Below are 19,381 nucleotides of genomic sequence, written 5' to 3'. Positions count from 1 at the left end.
CTAATTTTGACTCCCCTCTTAACTTACAGGACATAATGAAGTTGTAACTACTCTCCCTCACCGTCTGGAGCAGAGAGCCCAAGATAAGGACTCCCACCTGCCCTCGGCCTCCACCGGCTGGCACTTCCTAAGAAAGGAGAGTGCTGGCTGGATATTGCTGACCTCATTTACTTATTTATTTTTAATTATTTTTCCCATGCCTCACTCTAGGCCCTCTTTGCCTTTGAATAAACAGGGCTGCTAAGAACTAGCTGCCTTGATGTTCAGCCTGAGCAGGGAGTGACCTCAGCTCCACGCAGGGACAAGGAGCCCTGACCTCCTCCTGGGGCTCCTGGCACTGCCAGGGACTGGCACTGCCCTGTAGCCACTTACCCGTGTGCATGTGCACAAGGCCATGGCCTACCTGCCAGCCCGAGTCCAGAAAGCAGGAGAGCCTCACGGCCAAGTGTGTTGCCTTCTACTGCCTTTTGCCAGAAAGATACATATAGTCAGGTGAGGCTTATACTGATATGAAATAAATCAGTCACTGCACTCCTCTTGAAGTAGCCCGTTCTGTCAAACAGCTGCAGCAAATGCCAACTTGCGGAACTAAAATAAATCAGGCCCTTTAAGCCCAGACAGACAGATCCACCCTGTCAAAACCTGACCCTGCATCATGCAGAGCAAGGGCTATGTTTTTAGCAGAGTGGGTCCAAGCTGTCAACAAAAAGTAGCTATGTAGTTTGTGCCCTGTAAGCTAATGCAATTCAGTTTGTTTCCATCACTGCTAACCTCTAAATATAGAGGTTTTTTCTGTTGATGGAGCTGAGGGCTGCAAACCAATGAAGTGCAGAGGGAAGGGCACTGCTTCACCTCCCTGTCAGTTCCTGCCTGTTCCAATCGTCCCTCTCTATCCCTGGCGTTCCCAAGAGCGGGCGGCCTCCCGATTCCACCAAGACCACCCGTCCATGGAGTGTCAGCCATGGGCAGCGGCTCGTGACAATGCTCGTCCTCTGCAGTGTTCCTCAGGACAGGCAACCTGTCCTGTTTGCCATGTTTCAGTGAGGTTTAACGTCTGATTGCACCTGGACTTCTTTCTTTTTGTAAAACAAAACACCTATGTAATTTTGGTAAATATCTAATCTGCAAAATTACAACTACTGTGACAAGTCTTGAATTCCAATGGGAAGAATTCCTACAGAAAACCCTGCCGTGCTAATGCAAAACACACTGCTATCAGTGACTTGTTTTCTTCATTCCAACTGTGCGCCAGATGAAGTTCTAAAATGAACCAAAAAAGTCTTGACATTTACAAAAGAAAAAGAAAGTCGGTCATAAAAAGCTTAACAGTCCATTACATTATATTTTAAGCAACATTTAAGATACAGCTGAAATCAAGAAAAAAATATAATTGTTATATTCTGACTTCTCATCTGTATGCTAACTGTGGAAGTTAAGATGCAAGGCAGTATTACTTTACCCACTATTTGTGTATAAAATAAGTCACATCACATTAAAAAAAATAGGTTTTCACATTTGAATTCACCAAAGTATTCGTATTCTCTTATTATTTTCTGTTCTAACTGGGATCTAATTGCCTTACATTAATTTAAAAAAAAAGTCTTTACCAATTATTTGTTCTTGGCTACCTGCCTTTGAAAGCTTTGTTTGTCAAGACGGTTGCTTGTAAGTGTTTGTAAATCTGAACTGATTCTTTCAGCACATTGTGAGGACAGCAAGGATTCCTTACAAGGTGGTAGGTGCTCTCGACCACAGCCCACGGTACAGACTTGCACCGCTCGTCCCAGAGTTGAGTTGAGGCCTGCAAACTAACATACAGCGTTTTCTGTAATGCCCACCCGGGACTTTTGAGCTATGTCAGTGTAGTACATGCTCTTAGCCCAGGAGGAACTTTACAAGATGACCCTGTTCAACAAATAGTACTGAGAAACGACTGATTTAATAAGTCCTTTTCTGGTGTACAGATACCCACAGGGCATTCACATATGCAATTTTCTGTCAGCTTTTCTTGTGGCACTTTCCGTAGGACATGTTTACATCTAGCTGCTACTAGGAACAGTCTCCACCTCTCTAGTGACGTCACTTGGCATTTTTGGACAAGGACAGCACTGGTGGTGTCACAAGTTCCTTGCTTTGCCATTCCAGATGTGGTATTTTCCTCCGCTTACTCTCCACCCCCTGCGTGTGCCACAGTGAGCAACGGATCAATGGGAAGGGGAGGTGTCTTCCAAGCCCAGGAGCTCCTTCACAAGTCTTTCACCGAACTGTGCACGGCTGTACCTCGTGACGTGATAGGCCTCTGACATTTTGTAGAGGATGTAGGCATTGTTTATAGCAATGCTGATGGCAAACCAGAACACTTGTTGCCAGGTCTTGTTTGGTTTATGAGAAATGAAATACCTGTTGAGACAAGAAGGAAAGAGGTGAGGGTGAAAGCATTCAAGTCAAAGACTTTTACATGAGAGGCAAGAAATAACCCACAAAGATTCTGCAGTCCCAAAGAGGAAGCAAGCCCAAGACTTTCTGACCTATGCAAGTATTATCTGCAGGAGTTCTGTACAACATCTCTGCAGTTGCTTATGGTTATCTCTCTCTTCATTTTTGGAAACTTCTGAGAACACTCTCTTGTTCTTATAATCAAAACCTCATCAACAGTGTTATCTCTGTATCACTTCATGTAAGCAAGAGTGACAAACACCCGAACGATGGGAGCTGTGGATCTACATTTCTTCAGATTGTAAGTTAAAAAAAAAATCCATTAGGTTACAATTTTGGGAAGACTGCTTCTCCTTGAATTTCTCTCTTTTGCAGGCAAAAAAAAACGATTTCTGCTATTGTCAACAGTGAGTGGGAGGATGTGGGGGCAGAGCTAGAGCGTGCAGTGCTGGTATGTGGAGCATCTCTCCATAAGGCAGAAGATCTAGGAAGGACTGACAACTTTATATTTAGGTTCTGACTAATTCTAGGACAGCCAGAATCTTCTCCTCAGTCATATGATTTTCCACTTTTCTACTTTCAGTTTTTAAACTTAATTCTACTACGTCATCTTTCTTTCTGTATTTTTTCAGATCAGATCCCCAACATTGGTCTCCAGTAACTGCCTCCTCCTTCATTTCTTCCCCTACTGAATTCTTACTGCTTTACTCAGAGCTGACTTAGAGAATCCCTACTGCTTTGTCCATCTCTTCTGTTTTTAGCTCTTGAAATCTTCTGCACTTCAATGCTATTTCCACATCCATGCCTTCCTCATGCCTGTTCTTACTTGTTTTCACTTCTCTCTGCTATATTAAGAGTTAATAATGAGGACTCCCAACTGGATCTACGAGGCAAAAGATTCTGCTTTCACAGTTCATCTATATCAGCATGACATCCAAAACTGAACATCCTTATCTTCCGATTCAAGGAGGCACAAATATCACTTGGACACATAATCAAGCAAACATCATCTCCTTCTATAAGGACAGTAAAAAACTCTCAAGTTTTTGAGGTAGCCTGAAAAACTTGTGGGGCTGGTAAACCCTTGCTGAAATCTCGATTTAGACTCGAATTTGATATGGACAAGGACACTGGCCTGCTGATTCATCTTTCCAATTCTTCTTACAAGCCATTTACAAAATGCTTAAAACACAGGTCTAATCTGTGGTTTGTTTTGTTTTTCTTCGTTGTTGTTGTTTTGGACTGGTGGCAGGGAGATCCAAAACAATACTAGCACAGTTTAAGAGATTATTCAGAAGGTAAGAGGCAGAGGGTAAAAATATGCAATGTGCTTAATGAGAACCACTCATTCATCTCTTCACTCCTACACAGATTCTCTGCAGTATGGCTAGCGATGCACCTCTCTTCCTTTTGCAGAGCCAGCTTCTGAGCTTTGATTTAAACAGGAGTTTTTTTAGAGATTAATTCAGTGAGGACAGGACTGGGCCCTCAGCTGCAGCTCAACCCGGAGAACCTCAAACACGCCCCAGGGAAGAAATGAAAGACTCACATGCATTCAGGCACTTACTTGCTGTACTTGTCGTCGTATTTGCAGATATAGCTAAGGTGAGCAGCAAATGCTTCAACTGCCAATGGGCATGGAATTTCTCCACTTTTTCTTTTAATTATAACTCCTGCATCAATTAAAAGCATAACAGTTTAAAATCCACGTGATAAGTTTAGTATTAAAAGATACTCCAAAGAACAGCTTGGGTTCAAGTGTGCAATAGCAGCAGCCTCTGCCTATCGGCATGATTTTTGCTTCTTGGACCAGTTGTGCTGGTTGTAACTTGTTTGCTTTTCTGCTGGGTTGGTTCCCAGGTGTGCAGTACCTCTGTTAAAGTGATTGCACCACTGCTGCTGAATGGAAAAAAGCCAATTAAAGGTCTATATTTTTGGACTCTTTCTCCAACTCCACTTCTAACAGTCAATATGTGAGCCTTTTTATTTCTTTACAGAATGAATTTTGCACCAGTACAACTTGTCTACTAGTTAGACAGCTAGACTGCAGCTCATTTCAGGTGGATGACAGTCCTATCTACTGCAGAAGGACAAAAACTCACCTGCAGCTGCAGACCAAACAGTCTTAGCATTGAAAATGATGCGGTGCTTGGACCAGGTCCATCTAGGACAGGTCCATTTCCCACGCATGGTGCTTTTTTTGCTCCAGCCTTCTCCAACACTACAGCAGTAAATATGAGCCAATTGCTCTCCCAAGAGACAGCAGTTATGTCAGCACTCCAACAAACATGTTTGCCTTCTCTCATCTTCCTCTCTGATCCCCCCAGCATAGCTGTTAACAGCAGCCGGTCCCCTTGGGTCTTCTCTGGTTTGTTCTTCCTCTCCTTCATGCTTTCCTCACGAAGGGGGAAGCTGCTTGCAGGAGGGAAGGACGGACAGAGCCAACCTGTGGTGCTTTATTAAACAACTCCCTAACTTTTAGCTTCATCTCCCTGCAGGGTTTGCTGGTTAGCCCTGCAGGCTACGGCCTGTCTCTTGCTCCCGGTCTGCAGCGCCTAGTGAGGATCCCTACTTCCCCCCGGCCCCACCACCTTCTGCAGAACAATATTTTTCTGCAGGTTTAAAGAAGCATAAGTTTCACTGGATCCTTCCTCCATGTTGCTGCAGTACAACCACAATTCTGGGCTTTCTGACTTCTCAAGCCTTCAAACTTGCCCCTCGCCTTGCTTCTGCCGACGCTTTCGCTAAAATGCACCTCACATTTTGATTACAGACTTCACCATTTCATTCCTTCAGCTGGAAGTCTCATTCCATTCATCATCTCTGTCAAGCCCCCCGTGCTGCCCTGGCTGGCAGGCTCTGTTTTGAAGTGAGACATATGACACATACTAAATGCCCTGTTCATCAGAGCCATGCAGCAATTTATTTGGGTTCTTTAAAGTCAGATTTTTTCATGAGTCCAGAAAAGATCTCACCTCTACATTTTCCACCTCTCTCCCTTCACCTATGTAGCCCTCAAATTGGGTGTAAATGTAGCCCAAGGGGAGGAGAAAGCACAGTTGAAAACAAAATTGAATGCATAAATCTTTTAAACTTTTAAAACCTTCACATGCTTACTTGTTATGGACTTCCTTTTTTTATTATCTTTTGATCCCTTTATTGACACACTTCTAAAAACACCTAGTCAGCAGCATGAGGAAAGAGGATTGATCGGCATCAGCATGTTGCCCTGGTGCTGCAGAAAACACTTCCCATCCCACCTGGGCAGGTCAGGGAAGGGGGCCTATGTTCCTGGTGCCAGGGCTTTATAACGAATCTCCTGGTCTCTCTTCTCCCTGCCCTCCTCCTTTAGACAATTTAAATTTATTTTGTTTTCTAATTACAGTCCTTTAAAATGCAGTTGATAGCAGCTATGTGTGCACCACACACTCCCTCTCATTTTCTGCTATATCCCACCTAACACTCTGTTGTTCGGGGAACATAAATAGCTTTTTGTGCACACTATTTTTACGGCCTTCCCCGGGGCGCCTCCGGAGCGGCTCGTGCCCATGCAGGGCTCTGCGGCAGGCGCTCCCCAGCACGGGGACTCGCAGCGCGTCCCCCGAGCTGCCTCCCCTCGCGGTGCTCCCCAGCATCTCCCCGTGGCAGCTCCAGGGTGGCACAGCGCCCGCCTGCAGCCCTGGCCGCCTTTCCCTGCGGAAGGCGGCAGCTCTGGGCGTCTGTTTTGCCTTTAAAGTCTCCATGCTTGCACTGAGGTGATTAGCTCAGACTGTGGGAGGCTGTTTCTATGTTTCTAGCCTATATGCTTGTCAAGCAAGGCTTAGGATGTATGTCTGCAAGTGAGGTAAGCAGGCAGACAAAGGCATATACTTGTTTGTTTCCATAAATACTTGTTTTACAACAATCCATGATTTTCAGAGCTAAAATCGTGGCTTTCTAAAATGAAGGCTCAGTAAAAAAATTAGCATTTGCATCCACCTTGGCAGGCTCTGACATTTTGTAATGTAATATATATAAAAAAAAGAGGGGGCACTGCACATTCCAAATATTGTACAGCTATTTTTCAGGACTTCTATTTGCCACAGCTCTGTATCAGAATTGCAGACAGCTAGGACTGCACGAGGACTAACACTCGAAGCCTTCACATGAGAGCCCCCAGTAACCCATCCCCACTCTCACCATACTTGGACACGACACCCTGAATACATTCTCACAAAGGACACAGGGAAAGTTAAGGTCAAAATCCTAAGCAGCTTTGTGTGTATTTTTAACCTTCTCTGATTTTTTTTTTTTAATGCTATTCCTCTTTCCCAAGACTTCTCAATTCCAGGCCTATGTTATAATTTTTCAGGAAACTAGTTTGCCAGGCCGACAATCCTTGCTCCAGCTTTTCCTGGCTGAGAACACACAGGGACTTACACAACTGTTTTAGACAACAACTGCGGTGTCTCCACAACATTTTCTATCTTTCTTGTTCCAGCTGCACGGTCTCTGAGGGGCGCCGGGGCAGGAACAGCACAGGCAGCAGGGAGAGCTGACTGGAGCTCCCTTGGGAAGCTGCAGCCTCAGACACAGGCCATGTCAGGAGGCTGTTTGTGCAGCTCACTCCTCAGTCTCTTTTTTGGCTATAGGTGTTCTCGTCTTTACCAGTATCTCCTCTCCAGCTACTCTCCATGCTCCTCTCTGGCCTCACTTTGTCTGTACAGTCTGTACCCCTAACAAGGGTCAAACCTACCTCCACCTTCTACCACCACAACTTGCCCATGGGATGCCAACCTGCCGTTTCCAGCTCTTTAGGCCGTACCCCCTGCTTACCTGGCCCAAGCTTACTTTCCTATTCTTAGTCATTGCCCATTTAGCTTTCAGGTAGATCTGGTTGGTGAAGAGAATGTGCGAAAGCTTGGCTGCTCTCACAAAGATCCCGTTTACAGCAAGTTTTTGTTGAAGTCTAACAGGTTTGGAAGAAAGCAGCCCAGCTCCCTCACAGCAGCAGAGGAACCTCTGCTTCCAGGTCTGCAGGCTGCCTACATGCGATTTCCAGGGCTTGTGCTGGGCTGGGAACACTGCTTGGCAATCAGGACCCCGGTTCCCCAGCAGCAGAGGCCCTGAGATACCCGAGCTCCCTACTGCAATCAGGAAGGTCCAGGATTTCCCAAGTTTCCCCAGATAAGATGTCTGCCCTCTCCAGTGTTCTTGTGCAAAAAGTAGAAAAGACTGCAATTATGTCTAGAACAAAGTCCTGGAAATGGATGGAATGCAAGCTCCATATCTAGAGTGGAAAAACAAGATGCAGTTATGATGTCCCAACCGGACCAGCTATCACCTGCTTTAGAATAAAGGCCTTTTTTTTTTTTTCAAATAATATCTCGAGGTCCACATCTCTTATGGCTTCTCAGTACCTCTATAGTAGAGGCACAAGGGAAAATTCAACTCCAGATACTACTTAAAGGAAATTAAAGACTACAAAAAAAAAAACTTCTTATTTAATAGTAGAGTAAGCAATTTACTTATTTTTCCCAGACTAAATAAATAAGGCTTATCCCTTAGCATACTAGATGATGTATTATGACACACTGGCTCAAAACATCCATAATAAATAACATGCTGCATATAAGAATAGTATTCATGGACCTTCCCCGACAAGTGCACTGCCCTCCTGGTGTCTCTAGCTTGGGTGCACTCAAGGTACATGCAAGATTTACCTTCTCCATTTTCCTTTGCAATAACTCACCCGTTACTTATTAAAGCCACCTCTGTTCTCACCTTAACTCTTGTCTTGAACATCTCTCGCCTTAATTTTGTGTAGGTCCTTTCTTCAAGGCTTCCTCTACTCCTTTTATCACTTACAGTCAACATAACAATTCGGTGTCTAACAATCCCACTGACACCGGTCCTTGTCCAAATACCTTGTGTGGGTTTTATTCCAGTTCATCCCTACTTCCTCTCCCATTTAACATATACAGCCTGTTTGTGCTACAAACTTGCCTCAAAGAAAGAGCACCAATTCCTCCTTTTCCTCCTTCTCTGTATCACTTGGAGGAGACTTTGGTGGTCAAGCTTCAAGTTGGCTTAAACTGTCATGCTGCACTGACTTCAGAGACGCCAAATTAGAGGCAGGCAATCTGGTCTCCTATCTTCCTACTGAGCCTCCATCTGTTCTCAGATCTTCATTTCCCGCCAGTGCAACTCTCTACAAAGCCAGTGTCAGTTTTCTGCTCTGATTCACTCTGAATTATGTCACCTGTCCCAGGCAGTACTTGGTGAGCAATGTATTGGACCAGCCTTGCTCACCACACACATGGGCCCCAACTGGTGGGCCTTGAGTTACCTCTCATACACAACATACATACAATCCTGTTGATTCTAAGACAAGGCCAAGGTCATTCAAAAGCACAAAACCGCACACCCCCATGTACTACTTGTAAAGAAGACTGTCAGCCACATTCATTTCCAAATCTGTTTTTGGCCAATATTTTAAAGTGGCAGTTAACACTAATGTTTACATAAGATATATTTTTCTAACTGCTTTTTAAGCAGTGTTTATGAATTACACCCAAAGGCAACAGCTTTGTGATAGCATGACACATGCTATCACACCTCTGGTCCATTCATTGCAGCTGAATAGTCTACACTTGGCAAAACTGCACATGAGAAACAACACAAATCCTCATCATTAGTGCCTCAGGTTTAAGTTCCTCTTAGCAGAAGGTCTTGTTAGCAAGCAGAACTGGAACGCTCCCCATAACCTAGTCTGAGACTACAACCATGTAGTAACACTGCATCAGGTGCCGGCCGCAGCAGGATCACTGAAGTGTTGTTTTTTTCCTTCATTTAGGCATTTTCAAAGTTGATGCTCAAACCCCGGTCCCGCCATGTTACCAAGTTCAATTCAAGCTCCCAGCTTTGCTCCCTTAGCCTATATGCATATGTGGGAGTCATGTGGGACTTGGAACATAAGCAAATAAGATGCATTTGAATTGGTAGCTTGACATATAAAGGTTTGGGTTAGTCTTGAATATTTTTTCTAGACATTTTCAAACAATACATGCTTTCATGGATCTTTCTCTCTGAATAATAGCAAAGAGGAGAAACTAAAGTGACATTTTCACCGAAAGATGAGTTTCAAAGAGTTCATTAGTCACACTGGATCTTACAGAGGTTTCTATACCTTCTTAAAAACATTTATATTATTTTGAAAAGGAAAAGATTTGAGTCATCATGAAGCTCTCTCCAATACTCATTATCTGACTTATCTGTTTTGGTTCCTTTTCATCAATTGCTAAAATCAATTTAACATACAACAGGAAGTCTTAATCATATTTACTTTTGGCAAAATGACATTTGCTTGTGACTAGGTTTTTACTGGATAAGATAAATTAATTGTAGGATCTGCTCAGACTTCTAAGTACGTTATGACATCTATTAATATTTCTGTAGCAGCAATCCTACAAGACACTTTGCAAATGTGGCTAGTACAGCGCTATACAGTAACAGCCTTCTTCCCTTCTCTGACCATCAGCAAAGACATAATCTTGATACTTGAAAGGACACAGCCTCTACCAGCCTAAGCAAAGGGGCTGCATTAGCAGTAAGCTTCTAACTAACTTCTGTGTGGGAAAAAATAATCGCTGTAGGACGACATGAAAACGGAAGTGATCACCACTGCTACCATTTATCCAGGATATTACGATCAAGCTCTTTGTTCAGGCTTATTATCAAACTCAGTGACTCAGCTTGCCTTGTCACTTAAAGCATGTGCACTTTCCAGATGAGCAGTAGGAATATTGCTTACCTTGTTGAACCGGGGAATAGGCGTTAGTCAGAAAACGGAAGTGCCCTTTATTGTACCAGCAGATCAAGGACATGTTTCCCTTCATTTTTATTCGGTACTGTCCTCTGGACTGGGGAGTTTCAGGGTTGTTCAGCATGGTTGGAGGTAGGCCTGTGCAGTCACTTTTCCTGGCACTCAGCAACCCGCAGCAGTAAATCTCTGTAGGTGAAGAAAGAAACATTCCCCATCAGCAAGTCATTCTATGGGTATAGATAGCAAGGGGAGCAGGGCAAGACTGGCTCACAGGGCTAGAGAAAGAACTATCTTTCTTAAATTGTTCTAGTTCAATGCATCTGCGGGCCAACTTGGCTTTTCCTACAATACCTAAGATTTGTGTCCTGCAATATCTGACTTCTAAAGAAAAGGATGCTTACACAATTGAATACTGGAACTAGTGGCAGATTTAAAAAATCCATGTGCCAGAAGGATGGAGATGATGAAAACACAAAGTTCTTACAAGTTCAAGAAAAACAGATTTTGGGGAAATGGAATAAACTAAATCAGTGTCCTTGTGGAAGGAACAATGATACAAAGATCTGCTGCACATACACTAAAGGCTCTGCATACAGGAGACCAGGCCACACACACTCTACTGCTCAGGGCTTCTTTGCTTTTTCATATATAAAAGACACAACAAAACACAACTCAATGCAGCAAGGTGAAAACATACACATTATTGGAGTTTTTAATTGTTACTAATGGCCAACGATGGAACTTGTCATTAGGCCATGAAATAATAATGGTCTACCTTTGTTAGCCCAAGGAAAGCAAATCTTCCTGAAGAAATTATCAATCTCAAGGAAAACTTAGACAGAAATTTTCTGTTCTCTCTTGGTTTTACATTAACCTACCCCAGTGGAGAGAATACATGGGCATGGAAGCAGATGACATGGCATTCACATGGCAGCTGAGATCTGTGGTAGTTTAAAGCCAGTCTGTTGGTACTTGACCAGATTTTTCATCATAATGAATTGTGCACATGAGATGAACTATCATCTTTAAAGGAGAAACACTAAGTCAGATTATACTTACAGATTTCACCAAAGCATTTACCTGTGTTCTTGGGGTTACCAGTTACATACAATGGTATAAAACCAAGCTAACAACTACATTACTGCACTGGAACTTCAGAACAGCAACAGGCTTCTCCAAGACCCCTTTGTAATTTGTTTCAGCCTTTCCTTTATCTCAGGCAGCAAGTCCACAGAAAGACTGCAGCAGATGTTTCACTCCTACAGAATATAGGGAACCATGTCCTCTCTCAGGAACATGGTATAACCTCTCTGCTACTTATCCTCAAAAGACCCAACAGTTCTGAAAATTTATTAACATCTCTCATCATGGATGACACTTAATTTATAGAGATTTTAAAAAACATCCAGTTACTATAGTAATAAAAGTAATAAAAATTAAGCCCATCTGGCTCAATTAAGTGTTTGCATATAATGAAAGCTGGACCACAACAGGTGCTTGCCAGATATGCTGAAGTCAGTGGAGCCAGTGTCCTCATCTGGTCTTCTAAGGTAGGCTGGGCAGTAACAAAAGCAAGATGACAAGTGTGGCCTGGTCACTTGAGTTCCTTTCTGGGGTCTCTACAACCTGGAAAGCTTGTGCTGAAGCTTGTTTCACCGCAGCTTCATTAGCACCATTTGCAAAGGCAGTGAGACTCAAAGTAATTCAGGCAAAGATACAAATTCTACAACCATATATCCGGATTCTGAGTGCAACAGTGGTTTGAGTCAAAGTTAGGGCAACTGTGAGGGCCATCATGGACAAGAGATGCTTTTCTTTTCTTTTTTCTCCCTTTTTTTTCCCCATGTACTGGAGTTGCAAGATACTAGGAAGGTTGTGTGAGTAGGGGGTGACCATGATATGAACTTGTGATTTCTGCCTGATGACATGTAGTTTGTGCTCACCCCAGCTCTTCTGCAGGACTGAGCCTGCTGCTCCTGCTGACACAGAAAATACACAACAGGGTCTTTGAGAGAGGTCATACTTTTAAGGGGAACATAAGGCAAAGGGCTTTGGGCAGTGGTGTCCTCTATAAAAGACAACACTCTTACTTAGAAGGGGAAAAAGGAAAGCACACTACGAATGAGTGTTCCAGCTAATAACAGTGACAGTCTCTGCTTGCTGAACAGATAATTTGGGGCATTTCAGTGCTGGTTTCCAATTCTATTCAGAGACCAGAAAAAGAAATGCTTTATATGTCCCCTAGAAAGAAAAAAAAAAAAAAGAGAGAGATTTATTCAGGTTTTTGATTTTTAAAAAGATCAAAGTGCCCAGTTTTATTTTCTGAAGTTTTCTCAGCTCTAGGTATTTTCAAAGACCTGAGAATTATGTTCACTATATCCTTTTATATTTCTAGACACACGCTTTATTGTAATACAGTGAAGGTGCTACACGGGAGGTTTCAAAAAAAAGAGAACACTGCATTTTTGCAGTAACACAGGTGTGGGCTAGGGAAAAGAAATGATAGCTATGGTTCCACAAAAATTTTCATAGGATCATAAGATTATAAGATAATTCTCAGTCTGGAAGGGACAGGAAATCTCTAGTCCAACGTCCTGCTCAAAGCAGATCATCTGTGAGGTCTGATCAGATTGCTCAGGACTTTATCCTGTTGGGTCTTGAAAACTTTCAGGAGATGAGACTGAATGACTTTTCTGGGCAACTTGTTCCATCCCTTGACTCTCCTCGATGAAGATTTTTCCTTTTACTCCGATTCTCTCTTGCATCCAGCTACTCCTGTTGCTTCTCATACTTCCACCAAGGACAACTGCAAAGAGAGTGGTCTACATTCTCTTTGGTTTTTCTGCATTTTCTTAAATCCCTTTTGGTTTCCTTAAATACCAATTTAGATGCCCAAGTAATTAATAGTTTCTCAAAATTAGCGAATTTAAATCTCTCCCTTTGCCAAGAGTGTCAAGAAATAAACATAATGGAGTTAAGATGAACACCAATTTCTTTTTGCCTTCCGCTCTCAATGGAATCTTTCCCATTCTACACTGATCCAGCTCTAACCCAGAAATTATTTTTTCTCGAAAAAGAAAGGTTAATTTGACACTTTAAGAACAGGAGAAGTGATGGTATGTATCAGATCAGAAATTTCATTTTGGAAACAGTTTTCAAATATCATTAAAAATGTCATGAAGCCATATAAGAAAATAAGAATGAAACTGAAATCTCTTCAGTGTAAAGCCTACAAACAGTTTACAGCTGTAAACCATCTGTCTGCAGGCAATCTGTTACAAACCTGTAAGCAACAAGCATTCATGTGGTTCAGTAGCCCTGCACCTTTTTCCCTGTGGTTACAGACCACCTGAGTCAGGACTTATTGTCTTTCTCCTTCCACAGATGAGCAGAAAAGGTGTGACTAAGAAGAATCTTTTTTTTGTTTCGTTTGACAGTCTTTATTTTTAAATCTGAAGCACCTTAAGTACTGGGAATATGTTTTGTGATCAGACATTTGACATTTGTGATCAGCATCATAGCTTTGGTAGCTTTAAATGTAATAGCTATAGTCGGTCATGAAATCATTTGCTAAAGAATAGTTTCCTATCAGAGCAAAAACACCAGTGAAGTATAAATATGCCTGAGCTCTTTCCCACATGGCTGGTTGCACAGTTTTGTAAACCATGACTGCTTTTGTTAGAGTATGGCAATATTTCACTGTGCTCCATGAGTTTTTGATAGAGAGAATGTCCTGGGCTTACTCTGAGCACTAGCAAGAAGCTGGCTGATACAGCCATACTGGCACATTAAAGGTCATCATTGTACTTGCAAGAGTACTTTTACTGGAGTAGAGTTTATGCTTTGCAAACTTAACTGCTCTACCAAACCATGCTTGCAGCAGCAAAAAATAAAATAAAATAAAATAAAATAAAATAAAATAAAATAAAATAAAATAAAATAAAATAAAATAAAATAAAATAAAAAAAAATAAAATAAAATAAAATGAAATGAAATGAAATATAAAAAAAGAAAACCATGCTAAGTTTTTTTTTTTTCAATGACATATAACTGTTAGTGAGACAGATATTAAACCAAAGATTTCTAAGGCACATCTTTAAAGATTCATCCCGTCCTTAATCTTTCACAGTTAGCCCCCAAAATTACAGGCATAAGATCTTTTGAGAAGCCCCCCAGGTCATGCAGAAGAATAGACCTCACATTTCTAAGGCAAAGAACAAAAGCAAGAGCCTTAAATACACTTGTTAAAATAGGTTTACACCTCCATTCTGAATTTGGAAGATTCACAGAATATAAACTCAACTTTTAAAGACCTCTGCATATTATTTTTTCTGGAATGAGACCTGTTCCTAGAGAAGCCTTTCAGGAGTTGTTTGAATTCCGCAGCAGGAGGCTCCTAGGCCTTTCAGCATTAAACCCAGTGAGTCAGCAGATACACACCTTGCTTCTCAAACTCTTCAAAGAGGTTCAGGCTCGTGATGCTAGGGCCAGTGAAGATGATGTAGTTCTTTCCAGACGCGTTCTGACAAAGGCTTTTGGCCACCATACTGTGGAGCTGCGGTTTGTTCTTCAAAGCATCCAGCCCGTCAGCACCGCTTCCTTCCTTGAGATGGACATAAATCTTAAATGAGAAGCAGGAAGAAAAAGAAGGTTATACGTTGGCCCTGCTCAACTGCAGACAAGCTGAGGATGAAGGCAGCAGGTACTTTTTTAAAACTTCTAATATCTGAAGCCCCTTTGCTGGGACTGTTGCTTTAAAACTACTATAGGTTAGCTGGCAGAGCTACAGATGAAGAGGGGGCCCTTTGCCTCAGTTTAGGAGCTTCCTGAAGTTGTTGTGCACTTGGAAGACTTTGTTTGGCAGCAAAAATCTCAAGTCATAACGGAGATTACGGGCTGTACTGAATCTGCATAGTGTTTACTGTGCCAGCCAAAGGGCTATGTGGAAACTTCAGTTCCAAAAAAGACCTCTACAAGAAGGACCAGAAGGAAATGGCCCATTTGCTTTACTGCAGTAATGTTCAGACTTATTTCTGTTGGCAGTGGCCATTAGGCTGTGATGTAAAACGAGGAGACAGCAGTACACATACTTAACCAGACAGAACATCCTAATCAGGCTCTTCAGGCACAGCCCTAATTCTTAGTTCCTTTTCTTAGATCATGATTTGGAGACAACCCACCAAAACAGATTGAACCAGGAAGCAGGGTACAGTGCAATATGCTGCTTTTCAGAGTTAAATGCCCAACTCATAGCAGGCTACTGTAGCTTTAGCATGTATCCTGCCACGGGACAGCGTGCATCACTCTTCCAATTAAAGACAGCTGTTGTCATCATCCAGAAGAGGACATGCCTGTTTGGGCTGCAGGACAGGAACATCTGCCCCTTAGTGGTGACTATACTTACCTGAACACAGCAGTGCTAGCAAGCCTGCCCCGAGGCAAAGCTATTCTTTCACTCCTCCAAGCGAGCCCTCAGAAGAGGAGTTTTATGCCTTGCCATGCAGAGGGAGCTTTCCCTAGCTATCCATCCATCACAGAAGAGATCCCAGAGGAGTATGTTATGCATGAAACCTCTGAGACATGAGACAAGATTTGTGTTTTGAAGTAATTAATGTGCTAAAGAACAAAGTTGGTGTAAAGATTGGATACTCCAGAAAAAAAGAAAGCTATGTTTTAGAAGAATAAATATACATTTCAGAAAACATTCTCTTTTGTATAAAAATAATCTCCAGATGAGGACAAAGGCAGGAATGCCGGTAGACTCTGACAGTGCCCCACTCCATTTTTAAAGCTGTCAAATTTTCACTTCAACCAATGCATATGCAGACTGACTAATTACAAGATGTCTTTTAGGTTTTTAATTGAGGCTCTAGAGAGAAGCTTAACAGTGGAATGTATACAAAAGGGAGACTGGCCTAAAGTTAACAGCAGAGACATTGCATTATTTTTGGTATCAGAACTAAGATTAGGTTACAGGTGTGCCACCACAGAGACCCTACATCAGGTCCCTAACATCTACAGAGAAAGCAGTGAAGACACAAAGGATGCAGACAGGTTCATTTTGACTATGGGTTTGCAGCTGAGTTGAAAACAAAGCAGTGATCTTTAGCTCTAGGAAAGCGTCCAACAACCCTCTCCTACTGCAGCACGTCTCAGCCACCCAAGAGCCTCTCTTACTAGGTGCTCATTTGGAGTGTTGCTTGCGGTATGAGACAATCTGCCAGTACTGCTGGTGGGCCAATTGGTTGCTCACCATGTGCTGTTTTGGGTCTACCAGCCACTACTTCAAAGAGCACAGCCACTGTGTAACTGTCCACTGATGGATCAATCCTTTCACAACAGGATGATCCTTATGCCATACTCTTTGCTACAGAGCTCCCTGTGCACCTGGAGCATCTGGCACTCTCCCTTTGCACTCCTCTCTTCTACAAGGGTCCCTGTAACAGCCCCTTGGTGATTCACTCATGATTCTCTTGCTCACTTCCCCAGTGTCCTTTAGCCAAACTGCCATATCTGCTGTCGAACCTGCCCTCATTCCTGCTTTGCTCTGTAGTAACACCTGCTCCTTGGGCATTTCCTTGCATATACAAGCACAACCCCTGTTCCTGGAATAATTATTTCTTGTATTGGAGGAGCACCATTGAAAGCTTTCTCATGTTCGGTTCTAGGAAAAACAGACGATGGCACCAATGGTGGAAGGCACGAAGGCCTCCGCAAAACAGCAGCTGCGTTAGAACAACTGGCAAAGGCATCGTTTCCAGCATCCCTGCAAATGACTAGGATCCCATGTGACCCTTGTTTTCCTTCTCTCTCTTCTCTCATCTGATTTACTTCAGTTCTACCTCAACTCTTTAAGATCCTGCCTAGTGAAGCCCATAGTATTCCCCCCCATTCTATAATTCATTAAAGGTGGTGTTTAGCAGTTACCAGTCTGCAGGCAAAACACAAGAATTGTCATGAATAGACTTCACAGGTATAGCCAAAGCAGCTCCCTCAAAAACATTGGTTAATTCCTTCACCAGAGTTGCTGATTTGTCTTGCGTCAGCGTTAGAGCTTTGTACCTTTTCCACTTGCTCCAACAACGAACAACATCAGCAGCACCAGCCCTGGAAGTGCTGCAGGACAACAGATGGAGATGTTGGCAACAACATGCACTGCTGCTGAGAGTGACAGTCAAAGCAACATTTGTCAAATATCCACAGAGGTCACATTTACTGATGTGATAGTCATGTGGCTCCTAGTGGCTATCGATCCATTCGATCTACAACACCAAATGGGATTTTCTAAAGCTGTGACATCATTTGTCTTATGAGGCAAATACAGGTTGCAGTCCTTTACCCTGCAGTGCTGGAACAGGGAGGAAGATTTTTCTACTCATCAATTCTTCTTGTCTTCCCAATACGCCTACTCATTCAGTTCTGTCATCTTTCTATCTGGTGCAGCCCTACTTCTTTTTATGCTATGTGTTTTAATCCTTTATGCGCAATACAAGCTCTCTTCCCACTCCTTTCAACTCATCCCTCAAACCTTCCTATCTTCTGCCTTCACTTTCCATGAAACATCCGATCGGTCTCTTCCCCACAAAGCCTGACAACAGGAAAGTCTCTGGCTCACCTTTGCCTTCCCTTCCACTGCAACTGCTTCTGCCTCCTTCCATCATGAAGGTGGAAGTAGATATCGAACTATATACCTGATGGCAGAGCAACAACCTATTTGTAAAGACTGTACTGAGCTCTCTATAAAACTGAAGGAAAACAAACAGTGCAAACCTTTCTGGAAAGGCCAGTTTACCTACATAGCAGCAATGAGAAAAGACACCACAATTTAAACAGGAGATTCCATATGCTGACAGATGAAAGACAATTTAATCTGTCATTCAGAAACTCAAAACAAGCGTGTTTGCCTACAGGGACAGACTGCTAGAGAGAGCTACCAGGGAAAGAAAGACGGAACTCACTGCTGCTTAAGGTCTCAGAGTAGACATTCCTGCAACAAGCCAAGAGGGTTTTCTTGCTCTCTGCTAGCATATACTATCAATGGAAAATTCATGTGGAGGGTTCATAAAGTCTTTTTGTGAATTGGGGTAAAAAACAAGCAGTTAGGAACAAAAGCTGTATCTTGACTGCACATTTAAGAGTGCCCTAGGAACTAAAATATTGGTGATTCTGTTCATGTTTAAAGCTCAGATGGCAAAAAAGAAAGCACTTGTAAATAGCGCATCCCAAATACTCTGCATTCATACATAATTGAAGCACCCCAGGGTACAATTCTCACGCAAAATAGATGCCATTTGAAAGAAAAAAAAAAGAGGGAGGGGGTTGTAATAAACAGGAGGAAGATTTTGAAGGCTACATTGTGCAAAATATCTAACATAAAGCAGACCCTAAACAACCACAAAACAGAAGCCAAGTTTTTAGATTACACAGCTATGAAAGCAAGGGTACAAAGAATGGTAGTCATACATTTTGGATCTTGAACAGCTACTGAAAATACGACCATTTTTTTTCTATAGATTTCACCGCCAAATACTCAATTGCTCATTCTGCACCACTCTCTAGATCCTCCCTTCTTACCTAAACTGCATTACTTTACTGTTCCTACCACCATCGATGTTGGGAGATCCTCCCTCTCAAGCACACCCCAAACCCTCTGTAGCCAATATCCGACCCCTTTTTAATGCCCACTTCTCAGCCCGTTCCTAAGTCTAGCTCTTCCTCAGCAGCTGTGGCACCAATGACCATTGTCTTCTTGAGACTGGATTTTTACTCTGATTGTATCCTCCCCTTTTTCTCCTCCTACTTCTCTAAAGTCTACTAAAAACAAACAAACAAAAAGAGGATATCTTGCCCATCCTGTGCACAAGCAGACCTTGGGATTCCCTTGGACTTTCCTGGGCCCTTTCTGTTCTCACACTGTCTCCTATTCCAAATGATTTCAATTCATGGTAATATACAGATCTAGCTAACATCTCTGTGCTGAGGAATGACAAACAGTTCTATTTCTTCTGTAGGTATTCTTCAAAGTTTCAAAAAAAATGCTGCTAAAACAGAAGAAAGAAACTGCTAGATACATTAGTTGACACCTTAAGCTAAAAATAAAGCTGCTTTTCTTCTACTGACATTCTCCCTCCACATGATTTC

At 42.5% G+C, this 19,381-nt stretch overlaps 1 protein-coding gene across 1 annotated transcript in view; it reads right to left on the bottom strand.

Annotated features, from left to right (window-relative positions):
* Window positions 1-1,908: 1,908 nt before the first annotated feature.
* Window positions 1,909-19,381, bottom strand: part of PGBD5 (piggyBac transposable element derived 5) — a 61,929-nt gene continuing 44,456 nt past the window's right edge. Inside the window, exons 4-7 of the mRNA XM_088534845.1 lie at window positions 14,681-14,861; window positions 10,229-10,426; window positions 4,004-4,109; window positions 1,909-2,400 (exon numbers count right to left, since the gene is read on the bottom strand). Of these exons, the coding sequence (XP_088390971.1) occupies window positions 2,205-2,400; window positions 4,004-4,109; window positions 10,229-10,426; window positions 14,681-14,861 (681 nt within the window). The 3' untranslated portion in view covers window positions 1,909-2,204. The remainder of the gene's footprint in view (window positions 2,401-4,003; window positions 4,110-10,228; window positions 10,427-14,680; window positions 14,862-19,381) is intronic.

This window comes from Tinamus guttatus, unplaced genomic scaffold (genome assembly GCF_059628265.1).
Source record: "Tinamus guttatus ecotype Peru unplaced genomic scaffold, ASM5962826v1 Tinamus_guttatus_pri_ptg000601l, whole genome shotgun sequence".
Lineage (NCBI taxonomy): Eukaryota > Metazoa > Chordata > Aves > Tinamiformes > Tinamidae > Tinamus > Tinamus guttatus.
Note: the sequence above shows the minus strand (reverse complement) of the source record. Positions and strands in the feature narration are given on the sequence as shown.